Source organism: Schistocerca serialis, chromosome 6 (assembly GCF_023864345.2).
Source record: "Schistocerca serialis cubense isolate TAMUIC-IGC-003099 chromosome 6, iqSchSeri2.2, whole genome shotgun sequence".
In the NCBI taxonomy this organism is placed as follows: Eukaryota; Metazoa; Arthropoda; class Insecta; order Orthoptera; family Acrididae; genus Schistocerca; species Schistocerca serialis.
Window position 1 is genome coordinate 291399074 of NC_064643.1, and position 20701 is coordinate 291419774.

General features: G+C 38.6%; 1 protein-coding gene across 1 annotated transcript in view; it reads left to right on the forward strand.

Moving 5' to 3' along the window:
* Nucleotides 1–20701, forward strand: part of LOC126484414 (collagen alpha-2(IV) chain) — a 277927-nt gene that overhangs the window by 136163 nt on the left and 121063 nt on the right. Inside the window, exons 7-9 of the mRNA XM_050107923.1 lie at nucleotides 4669–4785; nucleotides 7689–7853; nucleotides 8444–8651. Coding sequence (XP_049963880.1) covers nucleotides 4669–4785; nucleotides 7689–7853; nucleotides 8444–8651 — 490 coding nt within the window. The remainder of the gene's footprint in view (nucleotides 1–4668; nucleotides 4786–7688; nucleotides 7854–8443; nucleotides 8652–20701) is intronic.

A 20701-nucleotide genomic window follows, 5' to 3' on the forward strand; every position in this document is an offset into this window, starting at 1 on the left:
ATCTGATTCAATTTATCACTGCACTAGGACTTTCTAGTCAGATAGAACTCAGTGTGTCATTTTGGCAGCAGAGTTTTCATTGGAAATTAAGACAATATCCAGCTTGTCTCAAGTCATTGACGTTCACAATATGCATAAATGACTTCCTAGACAGTGCCAGCAGCTGAGATTGTTAATAGATATTGGTACTGTTTATAAAGAGATCTGAAAAAAAATCATTGCAGATTGTAACAACTCAAGAAAAACTGTACTTCGTACATTAAATGATTTTTAATAGAAGTGAATGACACATGTTCCTCATTAACTGACCCAAGCCCTTAATGTTGTTGTTGTGGTCTTCAGTCCTGAGACTGGTTTGATGCAGCTCAACATGCTACTCTATCATGTGCAAGCTTCTTCATCTCCCAGTACCTACTGCAACCTACATCCTTCTGAATCTGCTTAGTGTATTCATCTCTTGGTCTCCCTCTACAATTTTTACCCTCCACGCTGCCCTCCAATGCTAAATTTGTGACCCCTTGATGCCTCAAAACATGTCCTACCAACCGATCCCTTCTTCTAGTCAAGTTGTGCCACAAACTTCTCTTCTCCCCAATCCTATTCAGTACCTCCTCATTAGTTACGTGATCTACCCACCTTATCTTCAGCATTCTTCTGTAGCACCACATTTCGAAAGCTTCTATTCTCTTCTTGTCCAAACTAGTTATCGTCCATGTTTCACTTCCATACATGGCAACACTCCATACAAATACTTTCAGAAACGACTTCCTGACACTTAAATCTATACTCGATGTTAACAAATTTCTCTTCTTCAGAAACGATTTCCTTGCCATTGCCAGTCTACATTTTATATCCTCTCTACTTCGATCACCATCAGTTATTTTACTCCCTAAATAGCAAAACTCCTTTACTACTTTAAGTGTCTCATTTCCTAATCTAATTCCCTCAGCATCACCAGATTTAATTTGACTACATTCCATTATCCTCGTTTTGCTTTTGTTGATGTTCATCTTATATCCTCCTTTCAAGACACTGTCCATTCCGTTCAACTGCTCTTCCAAGTCCTTTGCTGTCTCTGATAGAATTACAATGTCATCGGCAAACCTCAAAGTTTTTACTTCTTCTCCATGAATTTTAATACCTACTCCAAATTTTTCTTTTGTTTCCTTTACTGCTTGCTCAATATACAGATTGAATAACATCGGGGAGAGGCTACAACCCTGTCTCACTCCTTTCCCAACCACTGCTTCCCTTTCATGCCCCTCGACTCTTATAACTGCCATCTGGTTTCTGTACAAATTGTAAATAGCCTTCCGCTCTCTGTATTTTACCCCTGCCACCTTCAGAATTTGAAAGAGAGTATTCCAGTTAACATTGTCAAAAGCTTTCTCTAAGTCTACAAATGCTAGAAATGTAGGTTTGTCTTTTCTTAATCTTTCTTCTAAGATAAGTCGTAAGGTTAGTATTGCCTCACGTGTTCCAACATTTCTACGGAATCCAAACTGATCTTCCCCGAGGTCCACTTCTACCAGTTTTTCCATTCGTCTGTAAAGAATTCGCGTTAGTATTTTGCAACTGTGACTTATTAAACTGATAGTTCTGTAATTTTCACATCTGTCAACACCTGCTTTCTTTGGGATTGGAATTATTATATTCTTCTTGAAGTCTAAGGGTATTTCGCCTGTCTCATACATCTTGCTCACCAGATGGTAGAATTTTGTCATGACTGGCTCTCCCAAGGCCATCAGTAGTTCTAATGGAATGTTGTCTACTCCCAGGGCCTTGTTTCGACTCAAGTCTTTCAGTGCTCTGTCAAACTCTTCATACAGTACCTTATCTCCCATTTCGTCTTCATCTACATCCTCTTCCATTTCCATAATATTGTCCTCAAGTACATCGCCCTTGTATAAACCCTCTATATACTCCTTCCACCTTTCTGCCTTCCCTTCTTTGCTTAGAACTGGGTTGCCATCTGAGCTCTTGATATTCATACAAGTGGTTCTCTTCTCTCCAAAGATCTCTTTAATTTTCCTGTAGGCAGTATCTATCTTACTCCTAGTGAGACAGGCCTCTACATCCTTACATTTGTCCTCTAGCCATCCCTGCTTAGCCATTTTGCACTTCCTGTCAGTCTCATTTTTGAGACGTTTGTATTCCTTTTTGCCTGCTTCATTTACTGCATTTTTATATTTTCTCCTTTCATCAATTAAATTCAATATTTCTTCTGTTACCCAAGGATTTCTATTAGCCCTCGTCTTTTTACCTACTTGATCCTCTGCTGCCTTCACTACTTCATCCCTCAGAGGTACCCATTCTTCTTCTACTGTATTTCTTTCCCCCATTCCTGTCAATTGTTCCCTTATGCTCTCCCTGAAACTCTCTACAACTTCTGGTTCTTTCAGTTTATCCAGGTCCCATCTCATTAAATTCTCACCTTTTTGCAGTTTCTTCAGTTTCAATCTACAGTTCATAACCAATAGATTGTGGTCAGAATCCACATCTGCCCCTGGAAATGTCTTACAATTTAAAACCTGGTTCCTAAATCTCTGTCTTACCATTATATAATCTATCTGATACCTTTTAGTATCTCCAGGATTCTTCCAGGTATACAACCTTCTTTTATGATTCTTGAACCAAGTGTTAGCTATGATTAAGTTATGCTCTGTGCAAAATTCTACAAGGCGGCTTCCTCTTTCATTTCTTCCCCCCAATCCATATTCACCTACTATGTTTCCTTCTCTCCCTTTTCCTACTGACGAATTCCAGTCACCCATGACTATTAAATTTTCGTCTCCCTTCACTACCTGAATAATTTCTTTTATCTCGTCATACATTTCATCAATTTCTTCATCATCTGCAGAGCTAGTTGGCATATAAACTTGTACTACTGTAATAGGCATGGGCTTTGTGTCTATCTTGGCCACAATAATGCGTTCACTATGCTGTTTGTAGTAGCTAACCCGCACTCCTATTTTTTTATTCATTATTAAACCTACTCCTGCATTACCCCTGTTTGATTTTGTATTTATAACCCTGTAATCACCTGACCAAAAGTCTTGTTCCTCCTGCCACCGAACTTCACTAATTCCCATTATATCTAACTTTACCCTATCCATTTCCCTTTTTAAATTTTCTAACCTACCTGCCCGATTAAGGGATCTGACATTCCATGCTCCGATTCGTAGAACGCCAGTTTTCTTTCTCTTGATAACAACGTCCTCCTGAGTAGTCTCCGCCCGGAGATCCGAATGGGGTACTATTTTACCTCCGGAATATTTTACCCAAGAGGACGCCATCATCATTTAATCATACAATAAAGCTGCATGTCCTCGGGAAAAATTATGGCTGTAGTTTCCCCTTGCTTTCAGTCGTTCCCAGTACCAGCACAGCAAGGCCGTTTTGGTTAATGTTACAAGGCCAGATCAGTCAATCATCCAGACTGTTTCCCCCGCAACTACTGAAAAGGCTGCTGCCCCTCTTCAGGAACCACATGTTTGTCTGGCCTCTCAACAGATACCCCTCCGTTGTGGTTGCACCTACGGTACGGCCATCTGTATCGCTGAGGCACGCAAGCCTCCCCACCAACAGCAAGGTCCATGGTTCATGGGGGGGCCCTAATATCATTTTGAAAAACAAAGAAAACTGCAGGATAGTTGCTTAATCTACAGTCTTTTATTGGGTACATGACCAGTTTTGGAATAGTTACAGTTACATCATCTGGTTTAAAAAATTAAATCACTTAATAATCTGAGGTCTTCCTCACCCCAAGGTTGTCATGGAACCAATGGTAACTATTCCAAAACTCCAAATCTGGTCATATACCCTATAAAATATTGTGGATTAAGCAACTGTCAGACAAGATTTCATTCACAAAAATTCTCAGTGACTAATTCCTGACTAATCAATCTTGCATATATGTCAAGGATCCCTATCAAGGTGAGAGGGAGGGGGAGACAGAGAGAGAGAGAGAGAGAGAGAGAGAAATAGGCAGCAAACTATGTATCTCTCTCGTCAGGTAGTGTAAGTCTTGATGGTAGCTTTTGAAAGGGGTGACACAGTGCCCTATCATGCAATTAATTACCGAGAAAGGAGGAATTAGTTGTCACAACATATCCAAATACAAAAACAAAAGTTTTGAAAGAAGTGTTATGTTAAGCTGTGGTAAACATTTGTGTGTTGTGTTTCACTGCTATAAAACAGAGCACAGAAATTGTTTGTCTATGTTTCAGAGACCTTCAGCCAAAAGCTCATTTTATTTGCTGAGCTTTCAAAATATGTGGAATAGTTTATGAGTGCTAACATGCCGTGCTGTGCATGCTCCTTCATGACTGCTTACACATATAACTCTAACCGATAAAAAGATATTAATAAAATTCAAGTTAAGACTGCTCAACACCGAACTCTAAGTGAATCTTTAACAATGATGGCAGGCATTATAATCAGAAGTCACTTCTTTTTCTCATGTATTCTTTGTCTTATGAGTTAAAAGTATATATGTTCTTCAATGATAATTATTGTTGTTCGGTAATAATGATACAGCTTTTTGCAAATTCCAAAGGTATTTCATTTCAAAGTACTTACATTTTAAATAAGTAATTGAAATGATTAAACTTCTTTTCAACTGCTAAACTAAAACAAACTTCTTGCTGTTGTTTAATTATGTTTCAGGGGGAACCAGGTCTTCAAGGAATGAAAGGTGAGCAAGGCATGACAGGAGATCAAGGATTTGCTGGTGCAGCAGGTATGAAGGGAGAAAAAGGTTTACCAGGCCCAACAGGGCCACGTGTAAGTAATTTTTATTTCTTATTTATTTAATTCTTCATCCATTTGTAAATTATCTTCACCTAACATGATGTCATTGATTGTGTTTAATTGTTAATAATAATTAAGAGATATGACTTCTTGAAGATGTGATGGAGTTGATATGAAGGGGCTTACTCAAAGCTACTCTCATCTACTTTGTTGATGAAATTGTTAGGTGTACAAACTTGTCAAATAACATTCAAAAATATTAGCTTTGTGTTCCTAGTGATAACTTAAGACAAAATTCAGTTTCAGAAATCTATTGAAAGGAAACTTTACATTTTGCTATAGAGGTTGTATATAACATAACGTGTGCAGTTAGAATATTTCATATTTTTGAGCATAAACAAAAACAAACAGACACCATCCAAACAGGCCTTGAAGACCCAATGGTACCAACCAGCCACCATGTTGTTCTGAGCCTTTACGCATCACCAGATGTGGATACGGAGGGCCATGTGGTCAGCATTCCGCTCACCTATCTGTTGTCAGTTTTCGTGACCAATGCCATTGCTTCTCAATCAAGTAGCTCCTCAATTGCAAGTGGCCTCACAAGGGCTGAGTGTATCCCACTTGCCAACAACTTTTGGCAGATCCGAATGGTGACCCATCCAAGTGCTAGCCAAGCCTGACAGTGCTTAGCTTCAGTGATTGGACGGGAACTGGTGTTACAATTGCGGCAACCCTGTTGGCTTATGAGCATAAAACAGCAAATAAAACAGTCTAATTTTGTAAGTGATGGACATTAAACACGAATTTTGATTAACGTTTGTCATAACTATGCTAAAAACCAATTTAAGACTGGTTGTTTAGTAACATCATGTGTCCAAAGATTAGAGCTTGATCACTTACTTAGAATTTTTCTATCTCTTAAATTGAATGTCACCACTGAAACTACTTTTATGTGTGAAGAAAATCAAGCTGCACAGTGGTTCAGATTCCACATCAAACTATAGGCCTTTCATAACTGGCAAATTTACTCAGTTAACATATACAGGGTGTTTCAAAAACGACCGGTATATTTGAAACGGCAATAAAAACTAAACGAGCAGCGATAGAAATACACCGTTTGTTGCAATATGCTTGGGACAACAGTACATTTTCAGGCAGACAAACTTTCGAAATTACAGTAGTTACAATTTTCAACAACAGATGGCGCTGCGGTCTGGGAAACTCTACGATATTTTCCACATATCCACCATGCGTAGCAATAATATGGCGTAGTCTCTGAATGAAATTACCCGAAACCTTTGACAACGTGTGTGGCGGAATGGCTTCACATGCAGATGAGATGTACTGCTTCAGCTGTTCAATTGTTTCTGGATTCTGGTGGTACACCTGGTCTTTCAAGTGTCCCCACAGAAAGAAGTCACAGGGGTTCATGTCTGGTGAATAGGGAGGCCAATCCACGCCGCCTCCTGTATGTTTCGGATAGCCCAAAGCAATCACACGATCATCGAAATATTCATTCAGGAAATTAAAGACGTTGGCCATGTGATGTGGCTGGGCACCATCTTGCATAAACCACGAGGTGTTCGCAGTGTCGTCTAAGGCAGTTTGTACCGCCACAAATTCACGAAGAATGTCCAGATAGCGTGATGCAGTAATCGTTTTGGATCTGAAAAATGGGCCAATGATTCCTTTGGAAGAAATGGCGGCCCAGACCAGTACTTTTTGAGAATGCAGGGACGATGGGACTGCAACATGGGGCTTTTTGGTTCCCCATATGCGCCAGTTCTGTTTATTGACGAAGCCGTCCAGGTAAAAATAAGCTTCGTCAGTAAACCAAATGCTGCCCACATGCATATCGCCGTCATCAATCCTGTGCACTATATCGTTAGCGAATGTCTCTCGTGCAGCAATGGTAGTGGCGCTGAGGGGTTGCCGCGTTTGAATTTTGTATGGATAGAGGTGTAAACTCTGGCGCATGAGACGATACGTGGACGTTGGCATCATTTGGACCGCAGCTGCAACACGGTGAATAGAAACCCGAGGCCACTGTTGGATCACCTGCTGCACTAGCTGCGCGTTGCCCTCTGTGGTCACCGTACGCGGTCGCCCTACCTTTCCAGCACGTTCATCCGTCACGTTCCCAGTCCGTTGAAATTTTTCGAACAGATCCTTTATTGTATCGCTTTTTGGTCCTTTGGTTACATTAAACCTCCATTGAAAACTTCGTCTTGTTGCAACAACACTGTGTTCTAGGCGGTGGAATTCCAACACCAGAAAAATCCTCTGTTCTAAGGAATAAACCATGTTGTCTACAGCACACTTGCACGTTGTGAACAGCACACGCTTACAGCAGAAAGACGACGTACAGAATGGCGCACCCACAGACTGCGTTGTCTTCTATATCTTTCACATCACTTGCAGCGCCATCTGTTGTTGAAAATTGTAACTACTGTAATTTCGAAAGTTTGTCCGCCTGAAAATGTACTGTTGTCTCAAGCACATTGCAAACGGTGTATTTCTATCGCTGCTCGTTTAGTTTTTATTGCCGTTTCAAATATACCGGTCATTTTTGAAACACCCTGTATGAAAACATTAGATGATCTGACAATCATTGAGCAGAAAACTGTAATATGACAAGCAATTTCAGTTATTTCCATGAATTCTTGCCATTTTATAAAATTATTTTTGTCACTCCCTAATTTATTCATACATTGGTCATTCAGTCTAATAAAATTTATTGTGGGTTATTAGTGTTGTTCATAGCATCTGTGATTTTACACATAATCAACTCTGGTAGGTTTCTCCTCATCTGTGGAGTAAAAGACTGGTCATACATTTGACTGCTTAGAAAATGAGACTCTTTAGGTAATGTCTCTATTAATTTATCATTTTATTTCAACATTTTTGGTTTAGCACATAATTAATGTTCCTAGGGAAGAGATGGATATCCAGGACCACCTGGACCCCAAGGTCAGAAGGGAGACAGGGGATTTGACGGACTGAATGGTTTGGATGGACGACCTGGCCAGAAAGGTGAACCTGGACGGGATGGAACACCTGGTCCTCAGGGTCTGAGAGGACCACAGGGTCCACCAGGAGTAAGTAGTAGCAGTTGTCAAATTCTGAACTTCTCTTGTTTTAAGTAGCTCAACATACTATGTATATTTTTTTCTTTTGGAGATGACTCCATACTTAAATTATTTCACATCTCTCTTTGTTACAATTAGGAATTTACGTGAAACATCCTAGCAGATTAAAACTGTGTGTCAGACCAGAAATCAAGCCTAAGACCCTTGTCATTCTGGAAACAATCCCCTAGGTTGTGGTTGAGACATTTCTCCACAAATTCTTTCTTCCAAGAGTGCTACTAGTGCCAGATATGCAGGAGAACATCTGTGAAGTTTGGAAGTAGGAGATGAGGTATTGACAGAAGTGAAGCTTTGAGGGAAGGTTATGAGTCATGCTTGGATAGCTCAGTTGGTAGAGCATTTGCCTGTGAAAGGCTAAGGTCCCAGATTCGAGTCTCAGTCCAACACACAATTTTAATCTGCTGAGTGTTTCATATCAACACACACTCTGCTGGAGAGTGAAAATTCATTCTGGAGGAATTTACTTGTTACATTATCAAAATTGTATTGATTATGTTTGTATGCACTTGTGAGATGCTTTTGTAACTTCTCCCCTACAGGGAGGGCGTGGACGACCGGGTCCTCCTGGTCCACCAGGTCCCCGTGGCTTCCCTGGTCCAACAGGCCCAAAGGGTGAGGATGGCTTCCCAGGACGTCCCGGTGAGAGAGGTCCACAAGGCCCAACGGGTGGCCCAGGTGTTCCTGGCAGCCCAGGTCCTGAGGGATTCCCCGGAGAGAAAGGGGCAAAAGGAGAACAGGGTCTTACAGGTACATAAAACATTTTTTCATTGCATGTTTAGACATGAAAGATTTCATAAAAGCATATGACAGCATAGACTAAGCATCTTGCTTCAAAATATGAGCTAAATTTGGATTAGGTCAAAAGACAACAAACATCATGAATGCTCACAGAGAAAAAGTAAAAATCCATCCTGGATTTTCCATTGTTTGAAATAAAAAATGAAATTTATGATAGATCTGAGCAACCATTTAAAACAGACACAAGAGTATAGCAAAAGGTGGCTTATTTACTATTCAAGTGTTCCCCTGAAAAAACTGTAAGGGGACGGAGAAGAACACATGCACCAACTCACTTAGTAGGGCCTAAACTCAAAGATATAGAATTAGAGTATATAATATTCACAGATGTCATTCTAGTAATTGGCAAAGATATCACTGATACACTAAAACAGCTTGAAATATTGCAGGAACAAACTGGGAAAAATTGAATTACTAATTTCATTTGAAAAATAAATAAATAAATGACTGTCATCAAAACAGAACAAATTGTTTAGTCTAAGGAATTTAAATACTTCATTTTAAGGATTACTGAAAGCTATAACAAAAGGAAGGCTTTGAAATTCCTACATCAGAAAATAGAAATCACATTTCAGTGAACAAAACAACAAAAGCCTTTCCTGGAATTGTAAAATCTGATATCATACAATACTGATCAAACCAGAAGCACTCTAAAAATCAAAGGTATTTACCCTCTTCAAAAAAAAAAGTAACTGAAAAAAATACCATAAAATTACAAGACAAATATTAGAAACAAGAATAAAAGATGGAAAATGTCATCCAAAAACAGTGCAGAAGTCTACAGGCAAATCCCCAGTCATAGTTACACAGCATATGTGGATAATTCAACTGTTTGGACACATTGAAAAAGAATGGACCTAAAAAAAATAACCCATCAGATTCATACATTTTTGAGAAATAAAATTATTGTACCCAGCAAGTACTAACAAAGAGAAAGAAAACTTTAAGAGCTTAGGATCACCAAATTTACAGGAGTGAAATGCAGTCAAGAAAATCTCAGTTTTGAGGAAGAGGAGAGAAGAACCAAACAGACATGAATGGAGCAATAGAAGTACGATCACTCATTGTGCTTGAAAGAATCCTGGGCTAAAATGAAGGTCAACAAGTGTTGATAACACCTGGTTATAAATGACTGATTCATGAAAGAAGGCGAAGAAGAAGAAGAAGAAGAATAACAACAACAACAACAACAACAACAAAAACCGTGATAACAACTAGCAATACGAGACCTGTTCAAAAAATTCAGGAACTTAGTCCACAAAATTTTTCTATGCTTACCTTTTATTTATTGTGCATGGTCTCCTTCAAAATACTCTCCTTCACAATTGATACACTACTTTCAGTGCTGTTTACACTTCCAGAAGCAATCTTGGTATGCCTCTTGTTGAATCACACGAAATGCCGTCTGTGAATTTTCTTTTATTTCATCTATAGTTGCAAATCTGCGTCCTTTCAATGGGATTTTCAACTTTGGAAATAATAAAAGTCTGGAGGGTACAGAGGATGAGGCAGCACAGTGATTTCATTTTTTGCACAATAGACATCCACCAACAGGGATGAATGTGCAGTAATGCAAGAGCCATGAATTGTCTCTCCACATTTCAGGCCATTTCTTTCTCACATTTTCTCACAGACATGACAACACATTCCAACTGTGTCATCAATTAACAGTCTGTCCTTGCAGCACGAATTCATGATGATGAACTAATTGTTCAAAGTCTAAGAAAACTATCAGCATGGCTTTGACATATTACTTGACCTGATGAGCTTTTTTGGTCTTGAAGAACCTTTCCTGACCCATTGTGAAGATTGAACCTTGGTCTCAACATTATAACTGTAGACCCATGTCTCATCACCAGTTATGATTCTCTTAATAAATGTCCTGTTCTCATTTGCATGAACCAAAGGCTCATCACAGATCGTGGAACGAGGGTCTGGTCTTGATGCATGAGCCTGGGATGAACTTGGCAGAAACACGAAGCATTCAAAGATGCTGTGTCAGGATTTCATGACACGATACACTTGAAATGCTACATTCTTCTGCAATCTCTCTCACAGTCAGTCTTCAATTGGCATCTACAATGATTCAAGCCAAATTTCACTCCAGTATATCAATGGCACAAAATTACGAATGTTCCAGAATTTTTTTGAACAGACCTTGTACTCTTTACTTGGTGAGTGACCTGTTATTTAAGTTTATTAAAATGTTTTTTAAGCTATCTGATTGTTAAAATGAAAACATAATAGTAGGAATAAATAATAATTTCAAGCATATTACATGAAATCAATAATTTACAGCAATTTTTAACTGTCTCAAGACTAACTAAACATTAAACGTTTTGATGGTTGGCAGGAAAGAAAATGGGACAATGTTTAAGATGTTATAGGTAACAGAAAAATAGTAAAGTGGAGGTAGAAGCTTAATAAAGGGAACACACATTTTCCATTTTTCAGCAGGAGCTTAAAATGTTGATGACATGTGTTCTGAATCCTTTCAAAGAGGATCAGAAAAACAGCTAAAACATAAAACTAATACCACCACCACTGCTGCTGCTGCTGCTACTACTATTACTGCTGCTGCTGCTACTACTATTACTACTACTACTACTACTACTACTACTAATAATAATAATAATAATAATAATGACAATGACAATGACTATAACAGAATAATCACTACATATATCCCAGAAGAGGAAACATTTTGCAGCAGAAATTGGGAATGTCTCAGGGTCCAATATTTTTCACTTTGCTTTTAAGGTTTGTGGATGAAGTTATATAATCCACATAAACTATTCACCAACAGAATAAAAAAATGTATTTTATTAGCATTTCCTTTACATTATTCATAAAAGTAGGAATTTTGCTTTTTATAGACAAGAGTAATTTAATGAAGAGTACTCATTCAATAAGAAGAGGATAGAGTTCTCTTGCTTGCATTTAATGACAATTTATTCCCATTCAGTCAGGACAGGACGCATCAATTGTATCACTACTCTTGTACTTCAGTTACAGAGCAGAGTTAGATTTAAAGAGCAAATCTGTGTCATTGGAAATAACACAGGAGAAATACTTGTGAGGTGTTGATAGAAGTAGGAAAAGGAGAGGTAGAGGCATAGGTACTGAAGTTTCTGGGACTCCTCAGGTTATCAGCGTTTTGTCAGAGTAATCTGTTTCACATCCTGAGATTGTGATTTCTACTATTTACTTTATGGTGAAGTATGATTGAAATCAGTGACTTGCTGTGCCTCTGATGCTACTTGACTATAGCTTCTAAAGTAATAATGAGCAACTGAGGAGATGTAAAGCCCTACTTTGGTAAATGAAAAGTCCAGAAGAAGTTTCCTTTATTTGATGGGTCTAATAATGTGATCAATGGAACTGAAAAGTTCGCCATTAACTACTCCGTTTTCATGGAATCCAAACTGATGTACAGATAGTGGTTCCATTTTATCAACAACAAAAAAATATAAAAATCTGTTGCTCAGTTGTAGATGACTTTCACAGTTAACTTAGATGTACTTGAGACTATGGAAATAATTGTTTACATTGTGACTGTCCTCCTCTTGAAAGATCAAAATTTTCTTTGAACTCTTGAATACTTCTGGGAGACATGCTCTGCATATCTAATTATTTATCACACTACACAGTGGTATGGAAATTGCCAGAGAATTATTCTTTAACAACTAATATGGGATCCACCAACCCCATATTAGTGAGACAATTCTGTGGATTTCACTTTGCCTCATGTGGTACCTTTGACAACTTCCTAAAAGTCTTTACTCATACTACCTGAGTTCAGTTGCTTAGGTCAGGAGAACTGACCTATCTGGTGTTGGCAGTATAGTTTTGAATGACTTTGCTAGTCCAGTGATCCGAGGCAAGATATCATAACACTTAGAAAAATTCTGGTTAAATAATTCACTCTTCTGTTTTGCATGTGAAATTATTGTTGCATTTGGTTCGTGATATTCAGGCAGATCTCTCTTGAATTTGTCTTCTATGGTACCTTTGACAACTCCCCAAAGAACCTTACTCATATTACTTGAGTTTACAATATACTGATTGTTGGAGATCTGTTTGCCTTTGATGTGACTTTATTAATGATCTTTTAATTATTTTTAAAGCATTTTAGGAAATGTGAGTCCATGTTTGTTTTAAATTTTTTTTAAAGTTACATTTACATTGTACAGAAGGTGATTATTTCCATGGTCCTTCTTTTGTATTCATAGCCAGTCAAGAGTTTTTGTATATGTTTTATGTGTATAAAGACAGTGTAAAAATAATGACACATATGATCAAAAAATGGTGTAGCTTTCCGTTCAGTGTTGTACTCTATAATCATTTTCTCATGTTTCATGCTTAAGTAATATAAAAGTGTTGGAAATTTTATACACTATTTGTAGGTGGTCTTTAGTCATGAGAGACTGTTTATGCACATGTATGCTTGTATTATTTTAAATAGGGAGGGAGGACTTTGTGGTCAGAAAGCCCATTAGGCAAATTTTGTGTGCTGAATACTGGTGTAGAGATATGATTAATAAATATGACAGTAACTGACGTGCAGGTTATTGGTTTTACTCTTGATGCAGCCACCGCATCTTTTGAAGATTCTTCAATAATGTAGACCAGTATTGTAATGTAACATATATTGTGCGGATTCATCTATAGCCATTTTTCCATCCCCAATATCCAACAACTGTTTTGCAAAACTTCCAGCAGATGGATCATGCTGTTGTTGGACATGCATATTGTTCTTCAAAATCAGTTTCTTGACATGCCATTATAAAACTGATGATTTGAGACATACATTAAGTTCTTCAGCAGCTGATGAACTTGGCATATCTAGCAAAATTTGTTGAAAATTAACAGACAATAAAATGAGTGCACCACTGAAGAGCTGTTCAATTCTTCTCAAACTTCTAAGAGTATGATGAAATGCTTCCAGTGCTTTTTGTGCACCACAGCACATTTGTCCCATATAATGTGTTAACGTGATGGTGTACTTTAGCCATTCCAGAATTTTTGTTGGTATTGATGGCTCAGTAAATTGCATATTCAATGGAAATTTCTGTATCAAATGTGCTGGTTGGCCACAACCCAAAAGAGTTGTCACAGTAACACATGATGTAATTGCCAGTGCAGTATTATTTCTTGATCATGTGGTAGCCAAAATAAGTGAAATGAGAAAATTTTTGCTTGTGCCTGTGGGTGCATCTATGAAATACAATCCACCACTTTGGCTTGTAATTGCATGCATAATTCTGTCATAGACTATATGTTGTTCTGAAACCAATTTTGGACAATTTGTTTGAACAAACAACCAATTTGTTGACATCAAAGTATGTTTGTCATTGGAAACACCTCATTTTGCAGATAGATTCAGCTAAGTCATTCCCAGTTATACTAATGCTTTGTTAGTGACTGCAAAATACATGTCCTCAATCAAAACAAATGGCGTATTATACATATTTGATGTGAACTGAATGTCCAGATTTTAATTTGTATCATGCAAATGGTGAAGGTTTCTTCACTCAAGTAGCCTTTATATTTTTTCCAAAGCGTGTTGTCAATATCATTGCAAATGAAATGCGTATTTGCTAGGGTTGGACAGTATTCGGTGCACCAGCACATTAAGTGTAACAGTGTCCATTGTTCTCAAAAATATTTAATTCTTGATAAGCTTCATGATAAGTGGCACTTACTTGAGCATTTTCTTCCATGTACATTAATTAACAGTGATCACAAATAAAAGTATTCTGTGTTTGCATGAATATTGTGTTGTTGGCCTAACACATTGATAGAATATAAACTGATATTCCATACAACTGCTTTCACTTGTCTGCTATGTTGAAAATTGTTCACTGATGCACCCCATGCATAGTATGTCGGCACTTTTACATCTACATTGACATCTATGTGGTCACTCTGCAAATCACACTTAAGAGCATGGCAGAGGGTTCAGTGAACCACTTTCACAATAATTCTCGATTATCCCACTCGTGAATAGCTCACAGAAAAAACAAACACCTATATCTTTTGTGTGAGTTCTGATTTCCATTATTTTATTATGGTGATCATTTCTCCCTATGTAGGTTGATGTCAACAAAATGTTTTCGCACTTGGAGGAGAAAGTTGGTGATTGAAATTTCACGAGAAGATTCTGCTGCAATGAAAAATGCCATTGTTTTAATGATGTCCACCCCAAATCCAGTATCATGTCAATGACAATGTCTCCCTTTTTCTTGATAATACAAACATGCTGCTCTTCTTTGAACTTTCTTGATGTACTCCATTAATCCTTTCTGGTAAGGATCCCACACTGCACAGCAGTACTCCAAAAGAGGATGAACAAGCATAGTGTGGGCAGTCTCTCCAGTAGATCTGTTGCATCTTCTAAGTGTTCTGCCAATAAAAGGCAGTCTTTGGTTCATCTTCCCCACAACATTTTCTATGTGTTCTTTCCAATTTAAGTTCTTCATAATTGTAATTCCTAGGTATTTAGTTGAATTTACGGCCTTTAGATTTGACTGATTTATCATGTAACCAAAGTTTTGTGGATTCCTTTTATCGCCCATGTTACTTAGATTCAATTGTCAATTTTCGAACCATGTGAATATCTTTTATAAATTGTTTTGTAATTTGTTTTGATCTTCTGATGACTTTACTAAATTATAAACACCAGCACCTTCTGCAAACAACCTAAGATGGCTATGCAGATTGTCTCCTAAATCATTTGCATAGGTAAGGAACAATAGAGGGCCTATAACACTAGCTTGGGGAATGCTAGAAATCTCTTCTGTTTTACTCAATGACTTTCCATCAATTACTATGAACTGTGACCTCTCTGACAGGTAATCATGAATCCAGTTGCATAACTGAGACGATATTCCATGAGCATGCAATTTGATTACAAGCCGCTTGTGAAGTACAGTGTCAAAAGCCTTCTAGAAATCTAGAAATATGGAATCAATCTGAAATTCCTTGTAAATGGCACTCAACACTTTGTGTGAGTAAAGAGCTAGTTGTGTTTTACAAAACTGATGTTTTCTACATCTGTGTTGACTGGGTGTCAATGGACTTTTCTCTTTGAGGTAATTCATAATGTTTGAACTTTACGTATGTTCCAAAATCCTGCTGTATATCAACATTAATGATATGGACCTGTAATTTAGTGGGTTTACTCTATTGCCTTTCTTGAATATTGGTGTGATCTGTACAGCTTTCCAGTCTTTGGGTAGGGCTCTTTTGTCAAGCGAGCGGCTGTTATGGTTGTTAAGTAAGGGGCTATTGCATCAGCATACTCTGAAAGGAACCTAATTGGTGTACAATTTGGACCAGAAGACTTGCTTTTGTTAAGTGATTTAAGTTGCTTCTCTGTTCCAAGCATATCTGCTTCTAAATTAGTCATGTTGGCAGCTGCTGTTGATTCAAATTCTGATATATTAACTTTGTCTGCTTTGTTGAAGGAATTTTGAAAGGCTATGTTTAGTAACTCTGCTTTAGCAGCATTGTCATTGATAGTATTTCCATTGATATTGCACAGAGAAGGTATGAATCTCTTTGGATTTTGTGCCATGGCATCAGACATGCGGCACTTCAGACTAAAGTAGTATATTAGCAAACATTTACTCCCTGTACAATGAAAAACATGCAGTTAATGTTGTTGTCAGTTGTGACAGTGCTCTTGTACAGGCATTTTCTGTTGTTAAGTACACACGCTGTCCATTTTAAAGCTGGACTGCTAAATGAACAACTGTTCGATGTCATTCATAGATTGGAAATGATAAAATGTGCCATACTACTTCGTTGCTACCAATGTAGCATCCCAACTGATACTGGTCAATTTCATTTGCAGATGCTGTTGTATTTCTCACTCCACAAACTGCCACATCACTTCCATTGTTTATATGGTTTCACATATACATGATTGATTTCATCAAACTGCAATACCCGACATTGATGTATACTTGTTAGGTTTTCAAGAGTAATGCTGAATATGATACAGCTATATGATTATTAACGTCAGCATCATCAATTCATGCATTTAAAGCAATTGACTTACTTCCATCTTTGTTTGATGATAGAGGAGACATCCATCATTGTCAGTGATAGTCTCGGCAAATAAATCTCTTGGGTATCGTTTCGTATTTTTCCCATCAGATGTGCATGGCAAATTGTTATTGAATAAGCCACATGGGTCCTGAATCATGCCTTTCATGATGACTTCAAATAAGTCTGAATCACTTTAAACATCTGATACTTCTGCTAAGATGACTTGATCAGTTTCATGTGGTGTGACTTTTTTGATCATGTACATGTGGCAAATCCTGGGGCCAATGATGATCTTCAGCAGGTCCTTGACAGCAAAGATTTATGAAAGGGCCTCATTGACATTTACCATTGGTACAGTGCACATAGAGTGGATGAAGAAATATTTACAGTATGTGTCCATCACAGATATCCACATCTGATGCAAGAAAGGATCAGTGAAGTCAATGTTGTGATGCTTTCAAGGGTCTTATGAGAGCTGGGGTGAAAACATCTCGGGTGGTCCAGATTGCTGCCGAGTATACATGGTGTACTCGATGCCCTTGTTGATGGCCAGCCACGTATGTGTGATGGTGTGCAAGTTGTTTTACATGGAATGTGTCACAGTGACCTGCATGTTGGAGTGCAAGTACTGTGGGGCGCAGAACCAGGAATAATGACCCTAAGGCCATTTGTATTCTGTTTGCAGAAGCAGTACACCATTGCAGAGGGCAAGCCTTTGTGTTAATGGAAAGAGTGTTTTGAGTAAACTGTGTGTCATTACAGGTAAATGCTGAGGCCAACCCTGTTGCTTAATCCACTCAGTAACTGTATAGATAGGGTGTGCTCGCAACTGAGCTGTCACAAGTACAACATCAAGAACAAAATCATTAAGTGTCTGTTAACAACCAGAGTTCTGCTGAAATGTGATGACTTCCTGAGTGTCAAATTCAGGTTCCTGACCCGCTGGAAACTGGGACAAGTATGAGCATTGGCTTGGAGCCATTCGGCTGGTAGGTGATGTATTTATATGCTGATAAGGACAATGCCCACTGTTGCAGCCTTCATGCTCTCCTGTCTGGGAGGCTAAACTGTGGTGCATGTCAACAGCTTGTGGTCTGTCAGCAGTGGAATATGATGCCGTAAAGATAAGGGTGAAATTTCTTAACTGCATAATTGATAGCTCATGCCTCTTTTTCAGTCTGGGAGTAGTTTCATTGGGCAGCACTGAATATCTTGGAAACCAACACAAAAGAATGTTCAGAACCATCAGCTTCCTTGTGGGACAGCACTTCTTCCTATCTATGATGTCAGGCATCTGCGGCAAGAAGAAGAGGTTTCTCCACTGAAAACAGGATGAGGCACAGTGCCAACTGTAGGGCTTTTTTCAGCCTGAGAAAAGCTGTGTCACTGTCTGTAGACCACTTGCATGTAATACCTTTTTTTCTGCTGTATATTGAAACAAGTAGGATATTTTGCAACATGGGAAATGAAATGTCTATAGAACCTAATTTCTCCAATAAAGGATTGCATTTCCTTGGGATTCTGGGGCCTGGGCATGTTCTCTTGGCATGGCTGTGTTGCTTCGTAGGATGGATGTACTGCTTGCTGATTATAAAACCAAATATTCAACAGCTATATCACAAATGTGCTGTTCGGTATGACAGAAGCCTGTTGGCTGGACTGGTGGAAAAATTTGCGCTTGTGGGGTGTTACATATGAAACTTTCATAGTTTAATTAAGATAACAAAGATTTCCAGTTCTGAAGGTGCTCACTTGCAGATGCCCTTGTCGTTATGATGTCATCCAAATAATAACAGTACAAGGAAACATCCTTTACCAACTGTTCCAAATAATGCTGGAACACTGCCATGGCACTGGAAATACGAAAGAACAGCTGGTTACCCTGGCGGAGGGCAAATGGGTTGTTGAGTGCCAACAGGTCCTGAGATTCCAGGTGTAACTGTAATTGCAAGTACACTTCCAACAAATTGACCTTTGTATAGCAATCATTGTTTCTCAATGTAGAAAACAGGTCTTCTGGGCACAGAATAGGGAAAGTATCTACAAATAACTGGACATTAACAGCCTTAAAATCAAGACATAACTGGGGAGAGCTATCCAGTTTCTTTACTGTTATAAGGGGGGTGGAGGGGGGGGGGGCAGACTTTCAGCTTGATGACGCAGGAGTAATCACTTTGAGGTCCTCCAGCAACCATGTTTTAACTACAGTGCACTGCTTCATTAGGCAAACATTCACAAGAGCCATCAAAGGAGTAAATTGTAGAACAAGACTCGACATCACACCTATGGTACTGTGTGGAGGGTGACTGAATCACACTATTGATGTGTCCTTTAATCTCATGTGAAAAGCAGATAGCTGACTGAGGTGGATAGCAGCAGTGAGAGTGCTCATGGAAACACTAAGTATAGGAGGGTAAACAATGCCAACAGAAGTTCTGTTTGTACGGAGATACCAGACAATTCTCAGAAACTGAACTAGGAGTGAAAGAATGTTTGGATACACTTGAAGTTTCACTGTCCTATTCATGTGCCCCTGGTTTGTTGTGATGAGGAGGAGGATATTAGTGTGGCATAGTATGTTTATCAGAGTGGCCTGAGTATGCATTGGATTTCTTGGTGTTCTTGTGGGAAGTGTTTATTGCCACATTGGTGGTGACAGTGAACACTCCTAACTGAACCTCCCACCAACTGTCAGTTTCCTGTGTGGATTTGAAAGACTGAGTATCCCATTGTGAGAAGCATCCAACTACCATAAAGCCGGTGCAAACACTTCCTTATTAGGTAAACATTGGAGGAGCAAGTCCCGAATAATAGGATCAGCATACTATTCGCAACATATTTCTTCTGAACACACAATAGCACAACACTGACTAAGACCCTGAAACTCAGTGATCCAGTGCTCATAGGTTTCCCTGAGCATTTAAAATGCTGTTAAAATTCCAATCTATTGTATGCCACTCAGGGCTGACACCCATAACAATCCAACGTAGGGAACAACTTATAGAGCAATACCAACACGCCAAGTGAAGATCACGAAAGAAGAAGTGATACCTTTTGATCTGAATCAGCTACTTCATAAGCAGTCAAATGATGGTTGAGGTACCATAAGTATTTTTTTCCAATCATCACTGCTGTCTAGAAATGATGGAAACAGAGGAACTGTCAAAGACATCTTGTTTCTGGTGGGTAATGCTGTTGTTTGCTGCTGTAGTGAGGCCAGTTGCTGTTACTGTTCTTCCAATAGTTGTTGTTGTTGTTCCTTCTGTTGTAGAAGCCACTGTTTTATAAATTTTGGGTCAATGTAGCCTGAGATATCGATGCACTGCAAATTCGAAAATACTCATTGCCGATGTTGAAGTCTGTGATGATGAGCACAGTTTACTGGACAAAATACACAGTAGCGGCACAAAGTTAATATAAACACATGTAATACAGAAACAGAAAGTAGCAAGCCAAAAGCAGAGTCCATGCAATGTACAGGATCAAGCAAAAATTTTCTGTAGATAATGGTCAGTGAACTGAATGTTCCACATAAGTGACCACACAAGAGGATGATCACTCCAGCTGTTATAAATGGTTGATGGTCACAGGGTCCTACCAGATAGCGTGACATCTGCCCAGTGGTGTGACTTCTTCCCAGAATGCTGTGTGCGGTGATGTGTTAAATAAGGGTCCATCTCCGACAGCTGTGATTGGTCTGTATTCCTGCTGGAGCCAGTTACAGGAGTTTGGGTGGTGAATGTAAATCTGACAGTTTCTTTGCTTTTGCACCCACACAGTATATTCCTTATGTTTCATTTTTAAATTTGAGTGCACCAGGAAATGCAAGTAATGTATCCATTTTTCCAATAACCACACTTGGATGAAAACAGTAATCATAATTATGATCATAGTGTAATATGCCAAGATGTAAATCAGTATGCAATGTTTGTCTGGATTGAGCA